The following is a 26782-nucleotide window of genomic DNA, read 5'->3' as shown; positions in this document are numbered from 1 at the left end:
AGGATTCTGTTACTTGTGAGCTGTTGACCTGAGGGTTTTCAGTTATTCACTGGTCGTTGGCCAGAGACCACCTTTAGTTGTTTGCCCGTGGCCAGTAGCTAATAAAGTACATCAGACAGAGAGAGGGGGAGAGAGAGAGAAAGAGAGAAGCATGATGGATTGTCAGTCTTTTATAACTTAATCTTAAAATATGACATGACATCACATTTGCTGTATTCTGTTGTTAGAAGCAAGTCACTAGGTCCGGCCCACACTCAAGTAGAGGGGATTATAATGGGTGTGGTACGAGAAGTGGGGATCATGGGAACTATTTTAGAAGCTGTCTGCCACACAGACCAACTGGTATCTCTTCCATTTAGGTGGTGCCCTGGTCCTAGTCATTGTTAAATACTTTTAATATCATCCCTAGTGTCACAATTTTTTTCAGAATTGGAACTAAAATTCATATCAACTTTTGATATTGATTTTCTTCACAGCCAAATAATATGTATACGTGGAAGAACACAAACATCTCACCAGACTTCAAAGTCCATGAGGGTAATGATAGTGTTGAATTTTTTTTCTCACGATTGATTTTTTTTTATTACCTAAGATAATGTCAGGCACTTATTACATGTTTGTTGAATTAAAGAAGTTAAAAGTATTTTATTAGATTATAAAATAAAATAAAATTAGCTTCCTCTTTTGCTTTAAAAAGAGCAATACAATTACCAGTTAAGGGAAAGAAGCAAAGGCTGATATAAATTATCACCTCCCCTCTAAAAAATCCTGATAGGCTTCAATGTCATTATGTCATTGCTAACATTCACCATTAGACTCTCAAGAATGTCACGTTAAATCCTGGCCTGCTCTTTCTTAGAAAGATTGTTTCTTACACTTTCAAAGTCCTCTACTGCCTGACACATTCACTTACATGGTGTGTAGCACACTAAGCTGGAAATCATTATCTTCTGCCGTAAACCAGCTACTCTCCTATCCCTACCCCCTAATCTTATCTTTTACAGTGTTTTTTTTTTCCTGTATTCCTACTTTTCAAAACTTTAAGGTTACCTTTCAACCCTTTCCCTCTCCCTTTTGAACCAAGTTACCAAATCATCTTTATTCTTTGTTTTTCACTTCTTTTCCACCATAATCTCAGTTTACTACCTTAAAATAGAAGATAGTTTCCATAAGGCAAGTCCTCTCCATACTCTGCTTCTTAGCTAGCTAAATCTTCCTAAAACCCTGATTATATTTTGTCTTTTTCCTCACTTATTGCTCCAGTGATAAGGCCTTCACTCTTTAACTTGTCACAGACCCTTTCCTGTTTCTCCATTTTATTATCCCATCATTCTTTGACCTAGGCACCCCACATTGTCCTCTGCCTACCTTTCTTTATGTTTTCCTATGTCTACTTCTCAATTCATATTTTTGTTTATCTTTGTCAGGGGTAGATCAAGGTTTTGTGAGTCCAGATGCCTAATCTTCTGAGACTTCTTTAAGAAAAAGAATATGATACTAAGAATACAGGATTAGGGACAGAGCTTGTAAAGGGCCCAAGAAAATGAGGGGCCCTGAAGCTCAAGCTTCATTGGTTTCACAGCGTAACAGCTCCAGCCCCTCTGTGTTGCTTTAGCCAAAGGTTAAGTTTACCTCCTCCAGGAGGCCTTCTCTGATAACCTCAGCTGACACTGATATCCCCCATCAACTGACTGAAGGCAAGGATCTTGTCTTATACCACTTTATAGTTTCCTAGAGTCTTATATTTTGAATTTAGTGATAACTGAAAAACTACCCCTTATTTCTTAAACTATTACACAGGTAATTACATAGAGTTTAAAAGTTTCTTAAATACATGTCATTTAAAAAGTAGTTGTTCATGAAGTGTTAAGCTGCTGTTAGAACCCTGAGTAAGTTTTTGTTATGTGCTCTAGAAGATTATATAAATGAAATTTCTTTGTGTACTCTGTTTTGCTCTATGTTTATATATGCCATAGCCTTATTTTTAGAAGCTGGGTTTTATACCAATCATATATGATCTTTTTAGTTGACATGCAGTGGATAAGAACATTTATTATTCTAAGGAAAGTTTTACAAAATGTGAAAATTACACAATGATTGATAATTACAGTGTTGAGAGAATCATATGCTGAGATTTCTTTCTTTGTGTTGTTATCATTCTTTACATTTCATATCTGTGAGAAACCTATTTATTTTCTGTGCCTACTTTGCTCTTCCAGGACTTACCCAAGAAGGTCTTTTTAGGGTGAATGGTAACGTGAAGGTGGTGGAACAACTTCGACTGAAGTTCGAGAGTGGAGTGCCCGTGGAGCTCGGGAAGGACGGTGATGTCTGCTCAGCAGCCAGTCTGTTGAAGCTGTTTCTGAGGGAGCTGCCTGACAGTCTGATCACCTCAGCGTTGCAGCCTCGATTCATTCAACTCTTTCAGGGTTAGTACAATAAATCCTTTTAGGAGTTAAAACAACTTTACTAGGCTAGGCACGGTGGCCCACACCTATAATCCCAACACTTTGGGAGGCTGAGGTAGAAAGATTGCTTGAAGCCAGGAGTTGAAGACCACCGTGGGCAACCAAGCAAGACCCCCATCTCTACAAAAAAAAAAAAAAAAAGGGCAGAAAAAAAAACCCAGTTTTATTTTTAGTAAACATACTAAATATTTAAAATTTAAAAAGTTTTTAAATATTTGTGGTCTTTCCATAACCACCACCTTGTTATTTTACTCCAGGCCCTCATCCCCTATGTAAAATCATATTAGACTGATTATGAAATACCGTTATTAAATGAAATTTCTGATACCATTAACGTGTGACTACTTCAGTAACGTAATGTTGAAAATCCCTGATGCTTTTGGGCCAAAGACATGTTTTTCTGACTAATGACTGTCATAAAAGGAGTGAGATCAAGAATAATTTAGAAAACATTAGAGAACAATAAAGGAAATATTCATTAAATTGTGGTTGCTTAATGACCTTTGAGACTGAAAGCTCACTGGTGTACTTGCTTTTTCTCCTAAGCAAGATTGAGTCCTAAAATAATTTTGTTCATTTCCTGAGGTAAAAATTGATTTTTGATTGTAGTATTAAGTGATTTCATATGAAAGAACTTGCTTTTTTTTTTTTTGAAATGTAGTTTCACTCTTGTCACCCAGGCTGGAGTGCAGTGGCACAATCTTGGCTCACTGCAACTTCTGCCTCCTGGGTTCAAGCAATTCTTCTACCTCAGCCTCCTGAGTAGCTGGGATTACAGGCACCCGCCACCATGCCCGGCTAACTTTTGTATTTTTAGTAGAGTTGGGGTTTCACCATGTTGGCCAGGCTGGTCTCAAACTCCTGACCTCAGGTGATCCACCCATCTCGGCTTCCCCAAGAGCTGGGATTACAGGCATGAACCACTGCACCTGGCCAGGAACTCGCTTTTTAAGTGTAATAATTATAGGCATAGTCATTATTGAGTTCTCCCTCCTAAGTGCTGTAAGAAAAATGGTTTACCCTTAAAACCATTTATTTTATTATTTTTCCCAAATTAGAGAAGAAAGAAGAAAATATATTTCCAAAAGTATTCGTTGCCAGATTAAGGGTGTTACCTAAAGCCACATTCCTTTACAGCAGTGGTGTACCTATTCACATGCAGTATGCTAAAGAACAGGATAAGTGAGAAGGCCAGATAGGACAAGTAAGAAAGTACCAGAAATATTTTACCCCATGAAAGACCATTTTGAAATATTAGTTAAAAGTTGTGTGGTTGTATCAGAAGAGGACACTAACTACCTCCACTTGCCATCCCCTAGGGAAGGAGACCTGTCTGTAGCTCCCCCAGGCCCTCACATCAGCAATGCCTCCTGCCCTGGCCTCTTCTCACTTCTCTGCAGCCCCTGGCCTCCCGTGGTGACCTCCAGGCAATCCTTTTGGAAGATTACTCATGTCTTATTTCTTTCTTCAGAGTACCTGGGCAGTCCTCAGGAAACACATCTTTGCCACATTCTTGAAATGGAGGTCAGTCACAAGGCAGAGCCCTGCCTTCTTGTGCTGCCACCCAGGGCACCCATAGCCAGACTGTCTGTGTTAGACTCTTTGACGAGTTTTAGACTCTTCAAACTACCCAAGTGATAATCTGATGACCCTCACTTGGCTTGGGAAAGTTAGAGGAAGCATTATATTTCTCTAGCAACTCTCTCCCTTCAAAGAAATCCTCACTCTCTAATTTTTAACTTCAAATTTTAACACTGAATTTCCTGCTTAAATATCTTTGTGGCCTGTTGATGGCCCAAGGCCTCCAGACCTGGGTTTGGCCTCACCTTAATAAGTTCTATATAGCTCATCTAGCATTTTTGCTTAGAGTGGGTGGGCCCATCACAACCTTTATTTTTATCTTTGAGGCCTCAACCCCAAATTGTATTAATTTGCTACATCTGCCCTAACAAAATACCACAGACTGGATGTTACAAGCCTAAACGAGAGAAATTTATTTCTCACAGTCCTGGAGGCTGCAAGTCCAAGATCAAGGTGCCAGCAGTGTTGGTTTCTCCTGAGGCCTCTCTCTTCGGTGTGCAGATGGCTGCCTTCTCACTGTGTCCGCACGTGGCCTTTCCTCTGTGTGCACTCTCCTGATGTCTCTTCCTCTTCTTATAAGGACACTAGTCCTATTGGATTAGGGACCCCATTATAATCTAATTTAACCTTAATTACCTCTTTAAAGGCCCCAAATACAATCACATTCTGAGGTATGGAGGTTAGAGCTTCAACATATGAATTTTGGAGGGAACACAATTCAGTCCTTAACAATGATGCAACAGGAAAAATCCCAGAAGTTTTACCTATTTTCAAACCTATTATTTTTTGTAATCTTAGCTACTTCATTTTTGAAAAAAATGATTTTATTTTTTGAAAAGGCATAAAATCATTGAATTATTAAATATTATATTTTATTGAAAATAGTGATAAAATATGAAAGCAAATTTGCAGAACAGTTTGTTCTGGTTGTCAACGGTGCTTTTAAGCTTTGTATGTCAGTGAGTGACATGTTCGAGGCTTGCTAATTGGAAACTTTATGAACTTTTTCACGATATGTATGAAGATAACCATTCCTTCATAAAGGTGACAGTTCCTCCTATTTGGAAACATTAAATCCTTTTTACAAGGAATATTTTATCCATAGGGAAGGGAAGTTTTGAGATAAAGTTTGGAAAATTATTGTAAAATAATGTCTACAGGAGTTGACGAATATTTTATGCTTAATGCAAAATATTTGGTAGTCAGATATCTTTAGTATTCTTAATATTATTCTATAGTATTCTGTATTATTAAGTATTCTTAGTACTCAAAAATCCTATAAATTTCAAAGGGTTTTATCACATTTCCAGAATAGTTTTCATTTGATATGAGAATGTACTGTTTTATTATTTTTATTACTATTTATAGAAATATTTTGTAATCATTTAGGTCTTTGTGAGTCGCCGTATTCTTTATGACATGATTCCTCAGTCATCAGAAAGTTGATAGGTGTCATAAAAGCAAGCAGTATCATTCTAAAAGCAAGACTGATTGTATAGTCAGCCTTTAGGTTATGTGAGGTTATGCACAGGTAACAAATTTTGAATGGGAAGAGAGGTTAAATTTTTGCTATGTTGGTATCATTCTTCCATTCTCTTAAAATCTCTGGTTAGATTTGAGTCATTCAGTAAAAAAAATTACAGTTAAGCATCAATGACATAAATACTTTCTGAAAAATACATTATTAGGTGATTTCATTGTTGTGTGAACATCATACAGTATACTTACACAAGCCTAGATTGTATAGCCTACTACACATGTAGGCTATATGGCATAGCCTGTTGCTTTTAGGCAACAAACCTATACAGCATGTTACTGTACTGAATACTGTAGGCAGTTGTAACGCAGTAGAAAACACTTGTGTATCTCAACATATCTAAAAATTGAAAAGGTACAGTAGGCCTGGCCTGTGGCTTATGCCTGTAACCCAGCACTTTTGGGAGCTGAGGTGGGCAGATTGCTGGAGCCCAGGAGTTTGAGATCAGCCTGGGTGACATGGCAAAACCGCATCTCTACAGAAAATTAAGAAATTAGCAGGGCGTGGAGGCATGCACCTGTAGTCCCAGCTACTCAAGAGGCTGAGGTGGGAGGATCACTTGAGCCTAGAAAGTCGAGGCTGCAGTGAGCCATAATCATAGCACTGCACTCCAGCCTGAGTGACAGAGTGAAACCCTGTCTCAAAAGAAATAACAATAAAAAAGAAAACAGAAAAGGTACGTAAAAATATAGTATTAAAGATTTTTTAAATGGTACACCTGTATAGGGCATTTACCATGAATGGAGCTTGCAGGACTAGAAGTTGCTCTGGGTGAGTCAGTGAGTGAGTGCTGAGTGAATATGAAGGCCTAGGAGATTACTGCACCACTGTAGGCTTTATAAGTCTTGTACACTTAAGCTAAACTAAATTTATTTAAAAATTTGTTTTGTCTTCAGTAATAGACCTTAGCTTACTGTAACTTTTTTACTTTATAACTTTTTAACTTTTAAAAACATTTTGATTCTTTTAAAATAACACTTAGCTTAAAATACAAATACCTTGCATAGCTCTACAAATTGTTTTCGTCATATAATTTTAATATTTTTCTATTTTTAAAATTTTCTTTTTTCTTTTTTTACTTTGTAAAATTGTGTTGTTTTTTTTTTTTAAACTAAGGCATAAGCACAGATGTGAGTCTAGGCCTACAGAGTCAGAATCATCAATATTACTACCTTCCACCTCCATATCTTGTTCCATTGGAAAGTCTTCAGGAACAGTAACACTCGTGGAACTGCCATCTCCTACAATAGCAATGCCTTCTTACGGAATACCTCCCGTAGTACCTGCCTGAGTCTGTGTTACAGTTAACATACACGTGTGTGTGTATATATATGTTTGTACATGTATATGTGTATCTGAGTCTGTGTTACAGTTAACATACACATGTGTATATGTATGTATGTATATGTGTATGAGTCTGTGTTATAGTTAACATACACATGTATATATGTATGTATATGTGTATCTAAGTCTGTTATAGTTAACATACACATATATATGTATATGTATATCTGAGTCTGTGTTGCAGTTAACATACACGTATATATGTATATGTGTATCTGAGTCTGTGTTACAGTTAACTTTATATATATATAAACTTCATACATATAAATAGAATGAGTACACTCTAAAATGCACTTTATACATATATGTATAAATAGAATGGGTACACTCTAAAATAATAAAATGTATAGTATAGTAAGTTTTCACTTAATGTTGTTGATAATTTCTTGGAAACTGCAACTTTAAGTAAAATGATATATCAGGAAATAAATTTTATCACAGGCAGATTAATACAAACAAAAGTTAAGTATCGGGGTAACCCGCCCCCGATAATTCAACATGAGTCCTTTTCTATTTTTCCTAAGTGTCAGCCAGTCTGAGAAATAAAGGGAAAGAGTACAAAGAGAGAAATTTTAAAGCTGGGTGTCCGGGGGAGACATCACATGTCGGCAGGTTCCGTGATGCCCCGCAAGCCGCAAAACCAGCAAGTTTTTATTTGTGATTTTCAAAAGGGGGAGGGAGTGTACAAATAGGGTGTGGGTCACAGAGATCACATGCTTCACCAGGTAATAAAATATTACAAGGCAAATGGAGGCAGGGTAAGATCACAGGACCAGGGCGAAATTAAAATTGCTAATGAAGTTTCAGGCACACATTGTCGTTGGTAACATCTTATCAGGAGACAGGGTTTGAGAGCAGACAACCAGTCTGACCAAAATTTCCTCGTCCTAATAGGCCTGGGAGCGCTACAGGAGACCAGGGCTTATTTCATCCCTTATCTTCAACCGTAAAAGACAGATATTCCCAGAGCGGCCATTTTAGAGACCACCCCCTAGGAATGCATTCTCTTTCTCAGGGCTGTTCCTTGCTGAGAAAAAGAATTCAGCGATATTTCTCCTATTGCTTTCGAAAGAAGACAAATATGGCTCTGTTCTGCCCAGCTCTCAGGCAGCCAGACCTAATGGTTATCTCCCTTGTTCCCTGAACATTGCTGTTATCCTGTTCTTTTTTCAAGGTGCCCAGATTTCATATTGTTTAAACAATTTGTGCAGTTAACGCAGTCATCGCAGGGTCCTGAGGCGACATACATCCTCAGCTTATGAAGATGACAGGATTAAGAGATTAAAGTAAGACAGGCATAGGAAATCACAAGAATATTGATTGGGGAAGTGATAAATGTACATGAAATCTTCACAATTTATGTTCAGAGATTGCAGTAAAGACAGGTGTAAGAAATTATAAAAGTATTAATTTGGAGAACTAATAAATGTCCATGAAATCTTCACAATTTATATTCTTCTGCCATGGCTTCAACCGGTCCCTCCATTCGGGGTCCCTGACTTCCCACAATAGTTAAGTTCTGATGGCATGATTCTGGTTACAAAAACATCACCAAACTTCTAATTGAAGACCCAGAACACTTCTGTTATTAAACATTGAAATAAATGTGAGGTACACTTACATTTAAGAAATACTTTTTAAAAAATAAGAATTATTTCCCCAGTTTTTGGTAAATAGTGAGTGATGGCTGTCATAGTGGTAATGGGTTAAATCAAGGAATAGGTATTTGTGAAGTAAAAGTTGTCACCAGCACCTCTTCCCACCACATAGTTCAAAATCAATGGCAAATATGGTAGGCTTACTGAGTGCGTTCCTACTGCATCATTTATTGTCATGCATCTGTAGGATTACTGTCTACGAATTTTTATTTTACAATCATTTGTATTCATTCATTCATTTTCTAACCTGCCTTTTCCAATTCAGGGTCGTGAGTGGCTGGAACCTACTCCAGCAGCTCAGGCACAAGGAGGGAGTCAACCCTGAGCAGGACACTATTGCACCACAGGGTGTACTCACCCCCATGCCCACACTCACTCAGACTGGGAACATTTAGACATGCCGATTAACCGGTCATGCCCATCTTTGTACCCAGAGAAAACTCATGCAGACCTGGGGAGAAGGCACAAACTCTACATAGACAGTGGCTCTGGCTGGGAATTGATTATTTTTTTCTCATCAGCATTAGAACAAAATGACCTTGAATGAAATGTCGCTATACTTGCTGTATAGTAACTACATAAACCAGTAACATAGTCATTTATTATTGTTATCAAGTATTATGTACCGAATGTAATTGTGTATGCTATACTTTTATAGGACTGGAAGCCAGTAGGTTTGTTTACACCAGCATCACCACAAACACATAAGTAATATGTTGCAGTAGGACGTTATGATGGCTATGACATCACTGGGCAATAGGAATTTTTCAGCTCCATTATAATCTTATAGGACCATAGTCATATATGTAGTCCCTCAGTGACCAAAACATCATTGTGCAGTGCATGACTGTAATTGAGCAACTACTAGTTATGTAAGCTGCCAAATAGAGGGAATAATGTATGCATTAGGCATCAGACAATATAGCCTCTATAAAATAAACTTGTTCTTTCATAATTCAGATAGAAGATAGGTAAAAAGGGTTACTGTGTTTTATATATATTATATATATATATATATATATACTGTGTTATATGTATATACTGTGTTTTTTATATATATACTGTGTTATATATATATTTTTTATTGTCTCTATAAAATAAACTTCCTTCTTTCATATTTCAGATGAAAGATAGGAAGGATTACTGTGTTTCTTGTTGGTTTATCCTGTGTGAGGTACCCTTACAGTACAGGGTGGACGTTGCAACTGAGCACCCTGAAGCCGGGGATGGTAAAACTCTTTACACATAGTTGAATGGGTTTGCTTTTAATGCCCATTAAAAGCAGATGCTGCACTTGCCAGTAAACAGTATTCTCATCTCCCACCCTTTCTACTATACATCAATATGTGATAAAGTTGTTTTGATGTAATTTCCTCAGGGGTGACTACCCTGCTTTCATAAATCCATCCTCATAATAACAGATTAAATTGTTTTCTTGGTATTCTGTCACAAGTCAATGCTACATTTCTTTTTTTTTTAATGTTGTTGTAGGCCTTTGAATTATATCCTGTGTAAACAGCAAGTGATTTCATAGTTGAATATGCTTAAAATTTTTCAGATCAAAGTCCTCTCTTCCATGCTTTATAGGATGGAGTTCTGGAGCCCTAAGTATTTTTTCAGACATTTAGGCTAAACCAAACTGCCAGTGAGAACAGTCTGGATGTCTGTAAGCATCCCTGACCCTTAACATCTTGTAGATGAACAGTGGCCCTCCATGGGAGAAAACTATTTAAATTCATTCATTTCTATAACAAATTATCCACTTTGGATGTGTCTGATGTCTGAAGCTCTGAGATTGTATGGGTTTTAGTTAGCAAATCAGTATACCTGCATGACAGATTTTTATCAAAGACTTCTTTCTCTATTTGATTTCTTCCAGAACCTTTCACTTCTTTCAGAGGCCTCACAATACCTCTCAGAGGTTTAGACAATTTATATTTAAGAGGCACACTTGAAGGGACCTTCAGTGATCATCCTTTCCTATTGCCATGTTAGGCTTCTCTCTGACTGCAGCAACTCATCTTCCTTAATCAAGGTTTATAGTATGATTATCTCAGCTTGGTGTATTCCATGCCTTTTGATCTTTTATCCTTATGTTGGTAGGGCAGTAGTATATGTACTTTTTATTTTTGTAATCTCATGTGTGTTTTGGAAATAGGTGTGAATTGTAAGCCATAAAAAGATTGCAGAAGAGGATTCATTTAATTTAGGATTAACTAGAAATATTTTTAATTGACTGTTTCCTGTGGAAAATTCTTCTCTAATATAAATGTAAGTAGTTCTAGATCATAGTTGAGTATTTTTATTGTTATTTGATGACTTGGAATTAGATCATCCATCAGTATTTTTTTTAGTAACTTCTAAATAGATACTGAGTAATACAAAGAAATGAAAAATTAAACATCTTGATTTTAAGGAGTGTGTGATTTAATTGAGGAAGTAGAAGATATGTTGTATATATTCTACAATAGTGCTTTAAATGAACAATAAAAACATCCAGTCAGTGGTAACTAACAAGGAGGGAAGAAAACCAGCCTGGATTATGGTGGTCAGAAAACACTTTGTGGGAAAAATAAGATTGGAGACAACATTAACTTGTATGGAGAGGAAAATCTTTTAAGTAAGTTAAGGACATGAGCAAAAACACGGTAAGACAGAATTATCTGACAGAGCTATCTGTAGCTAGAAGAGATTAGCAAAAGATACCATTGAAAAAGTAGGTTGAGGTTAGGTGGTATAGGGTCTTGAATATTAGTGTTAAATTAATATTTATATATAAATAATAAAATGTTTAAGAAAGATCTCACATAATAGAAGCAGTGTTAGGCAGTGCTGTGTAAGATGGTTAGATGGGAAGATGCTACATGCAGAGAGAACATCTAGAAGGCTAACAGAAATCTAGGTCATAGTCCTATAACCATCTGTATCAGATAAATAGTGGGCAATGAAAAATTTTTAAATTGTTGTAAATATATACGTAACATAGCATTTACCATTTTAACCATTTTTAAGTACAATTCAGTGACATCAAGTATAATCTCAGTGTTGTGCAACCATCACCACTATCCAGTGCCAATACTTTCTTTGTCATCATTCCAAAAAGAAACTCATCATGGGATTTTACAGGAAGGTTACCAGAGACAGACAGAAAACATGAAGAGAACATCGTAGCTGGTAATTATTAAGATAATGAGGATGGCCAGGCATGGTGGCTTACACCTGTAATCCCAGCATTTTGGGAGGCCAAGATGGGAGGATCACCTGAGGTCAGGAGTTTGAGGGCAGCCTGGCCAACATGAGGAAACCCTGTCTCTACTAAAAATACAAAAATTAGCCAGGCGTGGTGGCAGGTGCCTGTAATCCCAGCTACTCAGAAGGCTGAGGCAGGAGAATCGCTTGAGCCAGGAGGTGGAGGTTGCAGTGAACCGAGATCGCACCACTGCACTCCAGCCTGGGCAACAGAGCAAGACTCCATCTCAGAAAAAAAAAGAAAAGATAATGAGGGTAAGAAAAGTCAGAGGTTTTGAGATGACCTGAGAAACTGTGTTAGGAAGGGGTAGTCTGGTGGCCTGACCCTGGTGTCTGTAACTTTGATGGGGTCCACAGAACCACATGATGGCAGAGGGCCAGTTTATCAGATGGTTGTGAATACATACTAATAATGAGGAAGAAATTTGTGAAGTGAGTTGTAGTAGCACCATGGAAAGATCCCTGCAAACTTAGTGTTTAGATAAGGCCAGAGGCAACTACTGTTCCTTTGTCTTCAGTTATTCAAATCTTTTCTTTTCTATCTGTACACAGGGTAGCACCTTTACATTTTAAAGTGCTTCAGCTCCTCAGACCTGATCTTTTGTCCTGAAAGGAAGAGACAGTCTCCAACTTTCTAGGAACTTTCTGTGGCTGCCTAATGCTCTTTCCCTACCTCCAGGCAAATTTGGGACTTAGCCCAAAGGCTTAGGTGCTGTCTGTTACACTTGGTAGTGTCAACCTTAAATGATGAAATTCAGAAAATATGATTAAGTTTAGAGTTTATTCGGTACAAAGCCTGGGGATAACCACTCGGGAAACACAGACTCCAAAGGAATGGGGACAGAGGTTCAAAGTAGAGAGGTTAAAGTTTTACTTATATAGGCAGAGGCAGAGTAGTTTAGCAGGGTTACAAATTTTTCCATACAAGGTCAGTACATACTGTATAGAGGACCCCTGACATAACTATCTCCATCTTAGAAAAAGACTCTTATTTTATATTTCACAGGACACATTGCCGACAAGGATAAGATCCTTTGCTTAATAAACAAATAAAAAATAAAGACTGTGTCCAACCAGATATGGACACAAACAGGCACCAGTTCCTACCAGTTCTCACCAGAGGACTCTGACTATAAAAGATTAGGTCTTCAGTAGCTCAAAAGGGCCGTCTTAACTGTCACTGTTTTGTAGTTACTCATGATTAAGAGCTTGGCATCTGTTGCAGAAGGTTCTGCCACCTAAAATACTCTTCCTTGCGAGACCAACAGACCGCTCAACCCAGACTAGGACTCTTTTGGTCCTCTTCACTCTCCCTGGACTGGTTTGTCAACCCTTTTCTCCTGTCTCTTCTTCCTCTTGATATTAAATGTTACTTTGTTGTGGAATGTTTAACGTTATTTATATATTGCTGAAGTTTACTATTATATGTGGTTTGCAATATTGACTGAGTTGTGAAGTGGTTTGAGCCTGTGTCCCCACAACTCTGACTACCAAATTAACAGGAAGTACTAAGGAAAATTGCCTTCTTGGGAATTCCATGTAGCTCATGGCTTTTGTGATTGGAATAACATTAATAAAAGCCTGGCATTGTGGAAAGACACATACATGTGTGGATCTGGTTTTTTCTAACCTTGCATAGCTCATAGCACATACATTATAGCAATTTGATTGATTATAGCTTGTTACAGCCCAAGGAAGACTGCTTTAACATTCTGTAAGGAGAGGTAATGGCGTTGAAGGGAGTCTTATCTCTGGTACCTTTGGGTCTTTCCTAATCATCTACAGTACAAGAATACAGAGGAAAGTTAATCTATAATCAGAGAAGCAGAAGTTGCAACTGCATGCTACGTGACTCAGGCCACATATTCTCATTTCTCTTAAGGTTCAAATAATTTAAAGTTCCAACAGCTTTTAGTTTTAATTAATTTAATTTCACAGTAGGATCTGATGATTTCGTGGTGGAGACTTTATTAAATATCTGTCTCAGAGATCGTGTTTTTTTTTTTTTAAAGAAAGGGGAAAGATCCTGATGTGACATCTTGACAGTTGATCCTTTAATAAACCTAATGGAAGTTAACAAAGGAAGATTATTTGGGGGCCGTGACGAGGAGTTCATTTTAAATGGATGAGTAAAATGAAGGTTAGTGCTTATGAGAGGGATTCGGACTAAAGATGTGCATTTCATAGTCATCTTTGTAGACTCATCAGTGTTTATAATTCTGAGCATCAATTATGTTTGGACAATATTGTAGATATAAATAGATAACGATAAGCTAATTTTATATATTTCTTTAATCACAATTTAAGTGCCTGTTTTGGGTCAAGATTTTGCCTAGGTGCTTTACTTGTGTTTGTGTTTTTATCTCCATTACAGCTATTCCTACAAATATTTCATAGATAAAGAAAGTGAAGCTCAGCTCAGTGAGGGCAAGTTACTTGCCAAAGAACAAGCAGGTAGATTGTGCAGAGTTGGGATCTGCCTGGCTCCAAAGCCTAGCCTTTTTATTTTATACTGCTTGTATTAATCAGCTAGGGCCACCATAACAGAATAATACAGACTGGGTGGCTAAAACAACAGAAACTTATTTTCTCACAGTTCTGGTGGCTGGAAGTCCAAGATCAAGGTGCTGGCAGTAGTTTCTGGTGAGGGCTCTTTTCTTTCCTTGCAGATGTTGTCACTTTCTTGCTGTGTCCTCACGTAGCCTTTTGTCTGTGCTGGAGTACTCCTGATATCTCTTTCTCTTCTTATAGGGACACCAGCCCTATTTGATCAGGAGCCAACCCTTGTGGCCTCATTTAACCTTCCTTGCCTCCTTAAAGGTGCTGTCTTCCACTGTGGGCACACTGGGGGCTAGGGCGTCAATCTGTGAATTTTGGACAAAATTTAGTCCATAACACTGTGCTTTTTAAAATTTATTAAATTTGATAAATGTTTGAGTGAAAAACAGTAAAAAAGCCTGCAGTGGGATGTTAATTAGATAGTCTCTGGGATATAAATTATTATAGCATTGATTTGTTTCTGTCTCGGAAATCCTTAATGTCTAGTGAATTTAGAAGTAAGGAAAAAGTTTAAAATAAATGAAATGCTGTGGAAAAAATGATACTGAGGTGTTTTTTGTGTTTAACATTGATCCTTTTTAAGAATATACTTGTTCGAGTGACTGATGACAGCAATGGGTGCCATTAGGTGACTACTTATTGCTTAGTTTAATACCTAGTAGATATTTTACTTATATAATCTGTTTTAATCTTAGCACCAGCTCTAATGTGATATTGGCAGTATAATCTCCATTTTGAAGAAAGTGCTTATAGCATGTGCCTTAGAGCATAGGCTTTGGCTCCATTCCAATAGATTTCAAATCTCGGTTTGCCATTTGCTCTCTGCATTAGTATGGCCAAGTTACTTACCCTTTTTGTGCCCTAGTGTATCTGTTAATGTATTTCTGTATAACAATGACTCCAAAATTTAGTGGCTTGAATCAGTAAACATGTATCTTCTCTCACAGTTTCTGTGGGTCGAGAATTCAAGTGTGGTTTACCTGGGCAGTTCTGGTTCAAGGTCTCGGGAAGTTGTGGTCAAGAGGTTGGCAGGGGCTACAGGTATGTGAAAGCTTGACTGGGGCTCGAGGATCTTTTTCCAAGGTGGCTTACTCACATGGATGACAATTTAATGCTCGGTCTTGGTGAGAGGCCTTAATTCCTTTTTCTGTGGGCTTCTTCAGATGGCTGCTTGAATGTTATCTTAACATGGTAGCTGGCTTCTCCCAGAGCATGCAGTTCAAGAGAGATGGAAGCTGTCCTTTTAGCTCTAGAAGTCAGATAGAATCACTCTGCCCTGTTTGTTAGGGGCAAGTCATTAATCTGGTCTGTATTCAAGGGTAGGAAAATTAGGCTCCATCTTTTTAAGGGAAATGTGTCAAACTTTGTAGGCATTTTTAAATCACCACACTTAGTTTCCCTGTTAAATGGAGATAATGATACGGACAAGAGGCAGGAGAGCGGAGTCCCTGGTGAGGGCTCCACCCTCAAGCCTGGACCCGTGACCCTAAATTAGAACAGGCATTCCTGTTTTTGTGCCTGAATGTTACTTTCTGGTCTGTCCTGCCCCCCTATCCTGTGCCCATATGAACCCCAGACCTCAGCTGGCAGAGGGACAAGTGGTTGAATGTCGAGAGGAGAAGAAGCGACTGAGTGTCTGAGACTATGGATAGACGCGGCTTAACTTCAGAAAGGAGCCCAGCTGGAGACAGCAGAGCTTCAGGGAAAGATTACCTTCCTCCTGCACCATCCCCTGTCTAGCTCTCCTTCCGCTGAGAGCCACCTTCCACTGCTTAATAAAAAATCCGCATTCACCATCCTTCAAATCCATGTGACCTGACTCTTCCTGGTTGCCAGACAAGGACCGGGGTACCAAGAGGGCAGGGTGTAAAAGGCTATCACACTGACTCTCCACTGAGCTGGTTAACACTTAGCCGTCCATGGATAGCAACTGCTAAAAGACCATTAATTGTAACATACCCCTAGACGCTACCTTGGGGGTGGAGCCCAAAAATGCTCGCTCTGGCCCCAGCACCTGCTTGCCTGCATGCTCCTCCTCCCACAAGGGGTTTGAGTAAGCAAGCCACACCCCTGTTGCAAGTCCTACAGTGGGGCGCAGGGAATTCTTCCCTCTCAATAGCAGTAGTGTCTACTTCCTGAGGTTATTGTGGATATTGAAAGATACTAAAGAACTTGGAATAATGCCAGTCACATACTAAATATTTAATAAGTGCTAGGTCAGTGCTTCTCAACTGTTGCAGCCTGTAAGAATTGCCTTGGAAGGCACATAGACCAATGGAACAGAATAGAGAGCCCGGAAATAAGGCTGCACACCTATGACTATATGGTCTTCAACAAAGCTGACAAAAACAAGCAATGGGGAAGAGACTCCTTATTCAATAAATGATGCTGGGATAGCTGGCTAGCCATATTCAGAAGACTGAAGCTGGACCCCTTCTTTACACCGTATACAAAATTCAGCTCAAGATCGATTACAGACTTAAATGTAAAACCCAAAACTATAAAAACCCTGGAAGACAACCTAGGCAATACCATCTGGATGTAGGAAAGGGCAAAGGTTTCATGACAAAGGCCAAAAACAATCACAACAAAAGCAAAAATTGACAACTGGGATCTAATTAAACTTAAGAGCTTCTGCACAGCAAAAGAAACTATCAACAGAGTAAACAGACAACCTATAGAATAGGAGAAAATATTTGCAAACTATGCATCTGACAAAGGTTTAATATCCAGCCTCTATAAGGAAGCTAAACAAATTTAGGAAAGAAAAACAACCCCATTAAAAAGTGGGCAAAGGACATGAACAGACACTTCTCAAAAGACATACATGCAGCCAATAAGCATATGAAAAAAGCTCAACATCACTGATCATTAGAGAAATACAAATTGGAACCACAATGAGATATTATCTCACCAGTCAGGATGGCTATTACTAAGAAGTCAAAAATTAACAGATGCTGATGAGGTTGTAAAGAAAAGGGAACCCTTATACACTGTTGATGGGAGTGTAAATTTGTTCAACCATTGTGGAAAGTAGTGTGGCAATTCCTCAAAGACCTAAAGACAGAACTATCATTCAACTCAGCAAATCTCATTACTAGGTATATACCCAGAGCAATAGAAATCATTTTACCATAAAGACACATGCATGTGAATTTTCATTTGCAGCACTATTCACAATAGCAAAGACATGGAATCAACCTAAATGCCATCAGTGACAGATTGGATAAAGAAAATATAATACATATACATCATGGAATATTATGCAGCCATAAAAAAGAACAAGAACATGTCTTTCATGGGAACATGGATGGAGCTAGAGGCTATTATCCTTAGCAAACTAACATCGAAACAGAAAACCAAATGCTGCTTGTTCTCACTTATAAGTGGGAGCTAAATGATAAGAACTTATGAACACAAAGAAGTAAACAACAAACACTAGGTCTACTTGAGGATGGAGTGTGAGTGGAGGGAGAGGAACAGTAAAGATAACAGCTGGGTACTGGGCTTAATATCTGGGTGACTAAATAATCTGTACCAAAAAAAAAAAAACCATGACATGAGTTTACCTATGTAACAAACCTTCACATGTACCCCCGAACCTAAAATAAAAGTTAAAAAAAAAATTTCTAGAAAGCTTTGAAAACTTTCAGAGATCAACTTTCAGAGATTTTATTGCAGGCCAATAAAATCATTAGGGGGATGGAACATGGGCATCCATATTTTTAATGTAATCTCCCTTCCCAATGCTTTTGTCCCAACTCATCCTCAGCCCTCACTCCTGTCCATTGCTTTCTTGGTTATAAAAAGAAAAGTCATTTTAGTGTGATTCTCCTCATTTTTTCTGCTTTTAAGCTTAAAATTGGTCTCCTTACCCTTTCTCTATTCTAACTTCCCTTTCTTTTCGAATATTTACAAAAGAGTTACAGAAGAATAAGTGTGCTTACCTGCCTTATGATTAGAAAGGAGAAGGAAAAGGGAAAAAAGAAATGAATTCAACTTGGAGTTAAGAGGAAGATTTCAAAATCCTTGCCCAAATTAATTGAAACTGTGCTTGAACTTTCTCATCGTTGGCTAAGTTGATAACACAAGATGGGCTGGATTCGGTGGCTCACGCCTGTAATCCCAGCACTCTGGGAGGCTGAGGTGGGTGGATCACTTGATGCCAGGAGTTTGAGACCAGCCTGGCTGACATGGCAAGACCCCATCTCTACTAAAAATACAAAAATTAGCCAGGCCTGGTGGTGCACGCCTGTAATCCCAGCTACTCAGAAGGCTGACGCACGGGAGTTATTTGAATTCGGGAGGTGGAGATTGCAATGAGCTGAGATTGCACCACTGCACTCCAGCCTGGGCAACAAAGTGAGACTCCATCTTACAAAAAAGAAAAGAAAAAACCAGCAGACCCTGGCCAGGTGTGGTAGCTTATGACTATATAATTCCAGCATTTTGCGATGCCAAGGTAGGAGGATTGCTTTAGGCCAGTAGTTTGAGACCAGCCTGAACAACATAGTGAGACCCTGTCTCTACAAAAAAAGAAAAGAAAACCGGCAGATCCCTACCATACCCTTTGGCAGCCCTCAGTTCTTTCTCAGAATGAATAACTTTTAATTGGTTTAGCTGTTGTTTTGGTATTTGCTTCCATTTGATAATATAGTGTTAAATCTTGATTGCTCACTTTCAGATATCTCATCACTTCTGCTTATAAAATAGATGGAATTCACTCTGTTGCCTTGCCACTTACTCCAAACAATTTCTTCGAATATTGATATATCACAAATTTAGTTAAATTTATAATTAATGTGTGAATAATTACGTAAGAGGGTATATGGTGTGTGAGATATTTTCTGACAATATTTGTCTTTTTTTTTTTTTACATACATGTATATATATTTTTTTCTTTTTTCCCCACTCATTCTGTCATTCAGGCTGGAGTGCAGTGGTGTGGGATCCCAGCTCACTGCAACCTCTGCTTACTGCAACCTCCACCTCCCGCACACCTATAACCATGATTCTGCTGCCTCAGCCTCCTAGGTATCTGGGATTACAGGTGTGCACCAACATACCTAGCTAATTTTTATATTTTTAGTAGAGACAGGGTTTCCCCATGTTGGCCAGGCTTGTCTTGAACTCCTGAACTCAAGTCATCTGCCCACCTCAGCCTCCCAAAGTGCTGGGATTACAGGTATGAGCCACCATGCCCAGCCCACTTACATAATTTTCTATAAACTTGATGCAGTTTTTTTTTTTTTCCAAATTGCTCCAACAACTCCACTGTTAACTTAAAAAAAGTAATTTATCCATTCTTTATTTCTGTGGTGATTCCTCTTAGGGGCCCTTTTTATTTTCTGCTCCCACTTGTATTGGTTGTAGATGTCATCTTGAGTTTTCCCTCACCAGTGTTTTTTCCTGGACCTGCTATTTCCTGGAGTCTTTTTTCTACCCATTATGTTAAACATTCCATGAGTTCCATCAGATTGGAAAGTATTTTCTTTTGATCTTGGAAATTTTCTTGTGTTATCCTTCCTATATTATAGTTTCTTTAAATGACTTATCACTGTCTTTTAATTCTGTTTTCTGTGAAATTTCCTCATTTATTTTCCTGCCAAACCTATTTTTTTAATTTTAGCTTTTCTATTTTTAATATCCAAAATAATCTTGCTTTTGATTCCTCTTGCAAAACACCATACTCTTTTAGAACATTCTCGTCTTACTTTTCTGAGGATACTAACAATGGTTTGTTGTTACGTTGTACTTAAGTTTTCTTCTTTTCTCTGTATTATCTGTTTATGGGTTTTCTTTTTGTCTTTATTCAAACATAAAGTGATTCTTAGCTGTTTTGATCTGAGGATAACATTTTGTAAATGGGATCAGGGGCTTGTCTCTTGGCATACTTCACTTTGGAAGGATTAGATAGAAAAATGAGAAATTTAGCTGTGTCATTTGGGGATGCCCAAATGTCAGTATGTGAAGATCTTTTTCTCTTCAGCTACTGAGTTCATCAAGAGCAGGGCTTAGGGGAGGTGGGAAGTAGTATGCTTACTTCCCATCAGTAAGGAAATAATGACTCCTTATTTCTTAGCAGACTTTTCACTAATCTCACATTTTCAAATGTGTTTCTCGTGCTAGTCCTTAACTATCTCAGATATTCAAGAATCCTTTGATATTACCCGGAGACTAAGCCTCAGCACTCCTGTCTGAGCACATGCCTGCCTGGATGCAGGCGGTGTTGAAGGACTTGCCGAGCCTGACAGGCTTGTAAACAATCTGTTTCCAGTCACTTGCATCCACTTCCAAATGTCTTTAAAATCTCATACTCTTCTGTTTCCTCTGCTGTTCTTTTTTTTTTTTTTTTTTTTGCCGTTGGGTGCTTACACTTTTTAAGTATTATTTTACTGTCATTTCAGTGGAGCCTTGGGAAGACTAGATAAACACATATAATCGGTCTGTCTCTTTAAATGGAAATTCTCCCTTGCCTTTTTTTTTTTTACCCCCACAACCCATATTTGATTTTAAATGAGACAGAATTTTATAATAGCAGCTGTGCAAACAACATGCGAGAGTTAAGTGCCTGTGAATTTTATCAAATGCTTATGAGCATTTGATAATTTAGACAGTAACTGTTTTTCTTAAGAAAACCACCATAATAATAGGGCCATTTTAATCAGCACAGTGGCTAATTGTAAATAAATCTAATTTAATAAGCTAATTTGTACCTAAGCCTTAGGGCTTTCTCTTTCTTCATTATATGAGGAACTCACTAGATACCTTGGAGTCAAGCCTGTCTTTTATCTACACTATCTTGATGCCATCTGTATTGTGTTGAGATTAGCTGAGTGGTTTCGACTTGCAAATTTTACAGTACCACATGAATAAATGTTGGCCAGATACTAGTTATGAATTGTCATTTCTTGGGTAGTATGAACTCCATAACAAGCATATGATATATTTCCTTCCCTAGGGTAATTTCTTTTTACTGGGAAGCTTCTTTTCTTTTGAAATTACTCAACTTACACAAATATCTGTTTCTGCGAGAAACAGAATCATTATATTAAACTACAAAATTTAACCTTTCCATTTTCAGTGTGTATCTTTTGGGTTTTCTATAAGCAATGCCAAATATATACACTATTCTTTTTTTCTAAGTAAAGACTTAAACCCAGAGCAAAATTAAAGGTTTGATGTCTACGTATTTGCCCAAGGTACCAATCAATCAGCAGCACAAAGCCTCCACTGGAATAAATTGGAAATGTGGTGGCAGGAAACCCAGGTTTCCACAGATGACTTCATACATTTTGGCAGTGTTCCAGTTGGACTGCTCTCATCCAGATCCATGTGACAGGAAGAACCTTATTTGTATCTATAACCACCCATGACCTCTGAGATTGTAGGTCCTGATAACTAGATGATCTTTTCTTTACTGGGTACACGTATGCATCTTTATTTTCCTTATATGGCTTTTGACTCTGTGAGATAGTATTAACTAGTGGGTGAGGTTGTGCAAGCTTGGAAAGGGAAGCCATGACTGAGCAAATTATTCCATATAAGAACAACTCATCTTGAAACATGATTGTGTGCACATGTGTGCGTGCATATGTACATTTGTTAAAATCTTCCATCTACTGTCATGTTTTAGGCTATTCTCTTTATCCTTGAGGACTTATTCTTTTAAAAAAATTGTCATTTTAGTGGGATATTAGGAGGAAAAGTAGGTACACTCATCTTTAACTGAAATGATCTGTCATCTTTATCTGAAAGGTCTCCTCTGACTTTCTTTTCCCATGCTTGATTTTTTCCCATGCTTGATTTTGAAGTCAACAGAATTTCTTTATAACAGCTTTATTGGTATATAAATTACCCACCATAAATTGACCTTCTTAAAGTGTACAATTCAGTGGTTTTTGATCTATTCACAAAGTGCAACCATCACCATTATCTAACTTTCAAACATTTTTATGACCCCAGAAAGAAACCGTATGCTCATTAGCAGTCACTCCCCATTCCTCCCTCCTCCCACCACCCACATCCTTAGGCAAAGACCAGTCTACTTTCTTTCTATAAACATTTGCTTCTATGGACATTTCATAAATGGAATCACACAGTATGTGGTACTTTGTGACTGGCTTCTTTGATCTAGCATAATGTTTCAAGCTTTATCTGTGGTGTCACATATATCAGTACTGCATTCCTATGGCTGGTTAATATTCTATTGTATGAATATACCATATTTTACTTATCCATTCATGTTGATGGAAATTTGGGTTATTTCCATTTTTTGGCTGTTATGAACATTTATGTACAAGTTTTTGTGTGGATATATGCTTTCATTTCTCTTGAGTATCTACCTGTAATTGCTATGTTATATTGTAACTTTATTTTGAGTAACTATTTTCTAACATAGTTTTAGAAAGATTATAGGCTTGAAGAGGAAAAGCGGGATACCCAGCAGCTCCAAGGCCAAGAAGAGGCCCATTGGGGATATTATGGAATTAATTGTGAGCTGGGTGAAATCCTCAGTAAGTTCTTTGTTTTTTTAGTAATGCTTTTATGTTGGAAGAAGAAAAGACATAGTCAACAAGTGAGTTATTTAAAAAGTATACAACTTGTATTAATAGAAAATCAATCTACATAAAAAATATTAAAAGTTTGGTTAAAGAATATCAGTTGAAGGGATAGCCAGATGATTAGCTTGCTAGCCACTTAGAGCTCTGCCCTAACTCTGTCAAGCCGTGTTTTGAACACCTGCTTTACTGAACCCATGGAAATAATCAACCTTTTACAATGAGTCCATAAACAATTTGAGGCCCTTAGGGGAGAAAGGAGGGGTAAGAGGACATACAAATAGGCTTAAGTAACTCTGGGCTTGGTTTAACTTATATGGCACCAAATCCACTTACAGGCCACTTATAGCTGAGCATTTAACCAGTAGTGCCTAGAAAAAAACCAACTGGTGGTAGTATGATTTCATCTGAAACTATATATTTACTGTACTTGGCCCATTTAATGTAGTGCTAGATTGATGGAGAAAGCCTAGTTTTATTAGCTGAGATACTGCCAATATTGTTTCAGATTAGCATTTTACATTGTGTGAGGCTCTCTGTCCTATATGCTATTTGTTTTTTCCAGTCTCCTCGGTACATAAATTCTCATACAAATAAGTTCTTCAGCTGCTAAATGCTTGTGTCTAACCTTTATTGTAGATATGAGGTTCCAGCTTTATAATTTAGACTATTTTATATTTTTGTGTACACCACCTGTCCCGACTGACAAGCATTCAGTACCCAATAAATACTCACAAAATAAATATGCTGAGATACTATTTAGGCATTATCAGGAGTTTGTTTTGGTTATAGGACTAAAGTGTAAAATATCACCTAATTCTTTGTTCTTCCTGCAGGCCTTTGCTCTTGGACATACAGGTTCTCTCTGGGAACAGGAGGATCACTGTAAATATTGACTAATTTGGCAATAAACATACCTCTGCATTTTGCAGAATCTAATCAGAATGATAAGATTCGTAGTTTCACTAATAACCTCTAAGAATAGAGGGTAATTTATTAATTTTTATTAGTCACTTTATCAGTCTGCCCTTTGAGAAATTTACATGAGGCCTCTGAGAACCATATCATGGTCATGAGGTTGTAAGAGATTTGTAAGAAACATAATCCCTCCTTTTGCATAGGAAAATGAAATTCTGTTGCCTATATAAGCTTCTCATCACTCCAAAGAAGTGATTCCAGTCTTGGGGAATGAAATGCGGAGGTAAAACCCAGTCTGATTCTGTACAGCTGGCATTTCATAATTATTTTTCTCATTCTTCTGTAAATACATATTTAGAAAGAAATATAATTCATGTTTTGTTTATTCTTATGTAGTTTATATTTTGTGCCCATGCAGCCTTATAGGTTTCTATTAAAATTTTATTTCTCCACAAGCCCTGAGAATTTACGAAGCTATAGTTTCTCACAAATTAATTAAGATTCCCACCTCTCCACTACACAACACATTTGTTTATTGATTGATTAATTCAGGAAACATTTCTTAAATATTTACATACATGAGACATGGTGTTAGCTGCTCTGTAATAATGATAACAATAATAGCTAACTTTGTAAGAGTATGCTGATCAAATTGTATGTTATGAGGTCCTGGGCACTTGGATTTAAATTGTAGCTCAGCTATTTGGTACCTGGGTGAATGTGGACAGGCTAATCAATCTCTCTATTTCAGTCTAGTCATCTCCAAATGGGGAACTACTAGATTCCTATTGCTACCATAACAGATTACCATGAACTTAGTGACTTAATGCATTGCAAATTTATTATCTCACTGTACTGTGGGTGAGAAGTGTGTGGGCTCAACTGGTTCCTCTACTCTAAATCTCACAAGGCCAAAATCAAGGTGACAGTCTAGGCTCCTGTATGACTGTTCTGGGTGTTCTAGGGGGAATCTACTCCCAGACTCATTCATATTGTTGGCAGAATTCAGTTCCATGCAGTTGTAAGGCTGAAGTCTCTATTTCTTTGCTGGTTTCTCAGTTTCTAGAGGCTGCCCATGTTGTCGAGTTTATAACCTCTCTTAATCTGCAAAGTTGGCAACAGCTCATTATACTATTAATATCTAATAGATTAGCAAGTTTTCATAAAACATTTTGTGAGGTTTAATGAGGCAGAGGGAGGGGGGAAGCTACTTTGACAAATCTGGCACCATGAGGCTAAGTATTTTGGTTGTCTTAATGGTTGACCTTCTCATGGCTCTGAGATATATCATGATAGAGATTAGCGTTTTGTCGGTTACTTTATATTATTCTTTCCTTGAGGCTAAGATTATGAGTACAGTATAACTTCATGGTCATTGAAAAGTCCAGGCATGTGACAAACACTAGGATACATGTCAAGATTAGAGTTAGGTGCCATTCTGTGATATATCTTGTGATACAGGTATAGCATTGCTGATTATAATTATAATTTTTTTTTTTTTAGTGAGAGCAAATATTTGTCACATGGTTCAATGTTTGCTGCTTAACCTGGAACAAAAGTATTTATGGTACAGTTTTCAAGTGCTGAGTAGATTTGTCTGTATGCTATGTATACTGTGCTAGTTGAATGTTTGAATTTTAGCTTGAGAAATGGGTCAAATGCAGCCAACAACAAATGAGAACTTTCAAGAAAACTTGAATAATTTGAAGTAGCACTTTTCACTAATGGAGAGAGATAGTTTTTGTCCTAAGATTGATGTCAAAGAAAATGATGACTATTTTAATTGTGAACCATTATTTCCATCTGCAAAGTTTTCTTAGAATTTTTGGACTTATGAATTATAACATATGATCCTAGTTTTTATTCCAGTTTAACAAGTTTAAAGCAGTTAACATATGTTAATACATCTGCAGAGGTACATTTCACTTCTGTTTCTGAGGCCCTTTTATGGAATTTTATTGCTGAGTGTCCTTTCCCTGTGACCACTAAAGGAGCTTTTTCTTCTATTTAGATACTATCTGTAATCTGATTCCTACCTAACAGTAATATTCCATTGAACTCAGCAGATTCTATAAATGGACTAAATTATTCCACATTTCTTTAAAATATATTTGAAATATAGATGTACTGTATTCCTATGCTAGTTTGTCTTACTGTGTGTCTTAAAAATGCGTATCATTCTTTAAAACAATGTCTTGAGCGCTTTTAATATGCAAGGCATGGAGGGTGTTTAAAAGATGGTTGAAACTCAACCACCAACTCTAAAAGAGCTTATATTTGCCAGTTTATAGATTTTTTTTTTTACTTTGGCTGGAGACATCAACTACATTTCAAGGAGACCTTCCTGGCAATCTTATTTATAATCTCTATCACTAGCCTTCACCCTGGTCCAAGTACTCCCAATTCCCCTAGCCCTGTTACTATATTTATTGCCTAATGTCTCACCTGCTAGATGGTAGGCTCCATGAGGGTAGGCATTTTCTGTTTATTTTGTTTATGGATTTATCTCAAATGCTTAGAATGGTGCCTGGAACAGAGTAGTCACTCAATAAATGTTTTCGGAATGATTAAATGAATAAAACAACTTCCAACACAAGACAAATTTAAACTGCATTCTGAATCCGCCCCCACATCTAACCATCCCATCAGCATCAGCCTGATCCAGGCCCCAGGCCCTTTCCTTCTAGATGGTTACAGTAACCTCTTAAGTAATCTTGCTGCTTTCAACTGTGCCCCTACAGTCTAGACTCAGCAGAGCAGCCGGAGTGGTCCTCAAGGCAGATCATGTCTCGCCACAGCTCAAAACCCTCACACAGTAAACAAAACAAAACAAGAAAAGACCATAGCTTTTAGTCAGATTTAATCAGACAGTAATGATCTGTCCTTTCCCTCTCTGCATTGTCTCCC

At 37.7% G+C, this 26782-nt stretch overlaps 1 protein-coding gene across 16 annotated transcripts in view; it reads left to right on the top strand.

The window, feature by feature from the left end:
* FAM13A (family with sequence similarity 13 member A) overlaps positions 1-26782 on the top strand; it is a 379627-nt gene that overhangs the window by 87844 nt on the left and 265001 nt on the right. For 10 of the 16 annotated variants that reach the window (XM_063809674.1, XM_063809673.1, XM_009448016.5 and 7 more), the window contains one exon: positions 2220-2429. In XM_063809674.1, coding sequence (XP_063665744.1) covers positions 2220-2429 — 210 coding nt within the window. Of the gene's footprint in view, positions 1-476; positions 538-2219; positions 2430-13849; positions 13978-26782 lie in introns of all 16 variants that reach the window. The other 6 variants (XM_063809676.1, XM_009448020.5, XM_063809677.1 and 3 more) reach the window with 3 other exon arrangements.

The sequence above is a fragment of the Pan troglodytes genome, chromosome 3 (assembly GCF_028858775.2).
Source record: "Pan troglodytes isolate AG18354 chromosome 3, NHGRI_mPanTro3-v2.0_pri, whole genome shotgun sequence".
Lineage (NCBI taxonomy): Eukaryota > Metazoa > Chordata > Mammalia > Primates > Hominidae > Pan > Pan troglodytes.
This window is presented reverse-complemented; position numbering and strand designations above follow the sequence as displayed.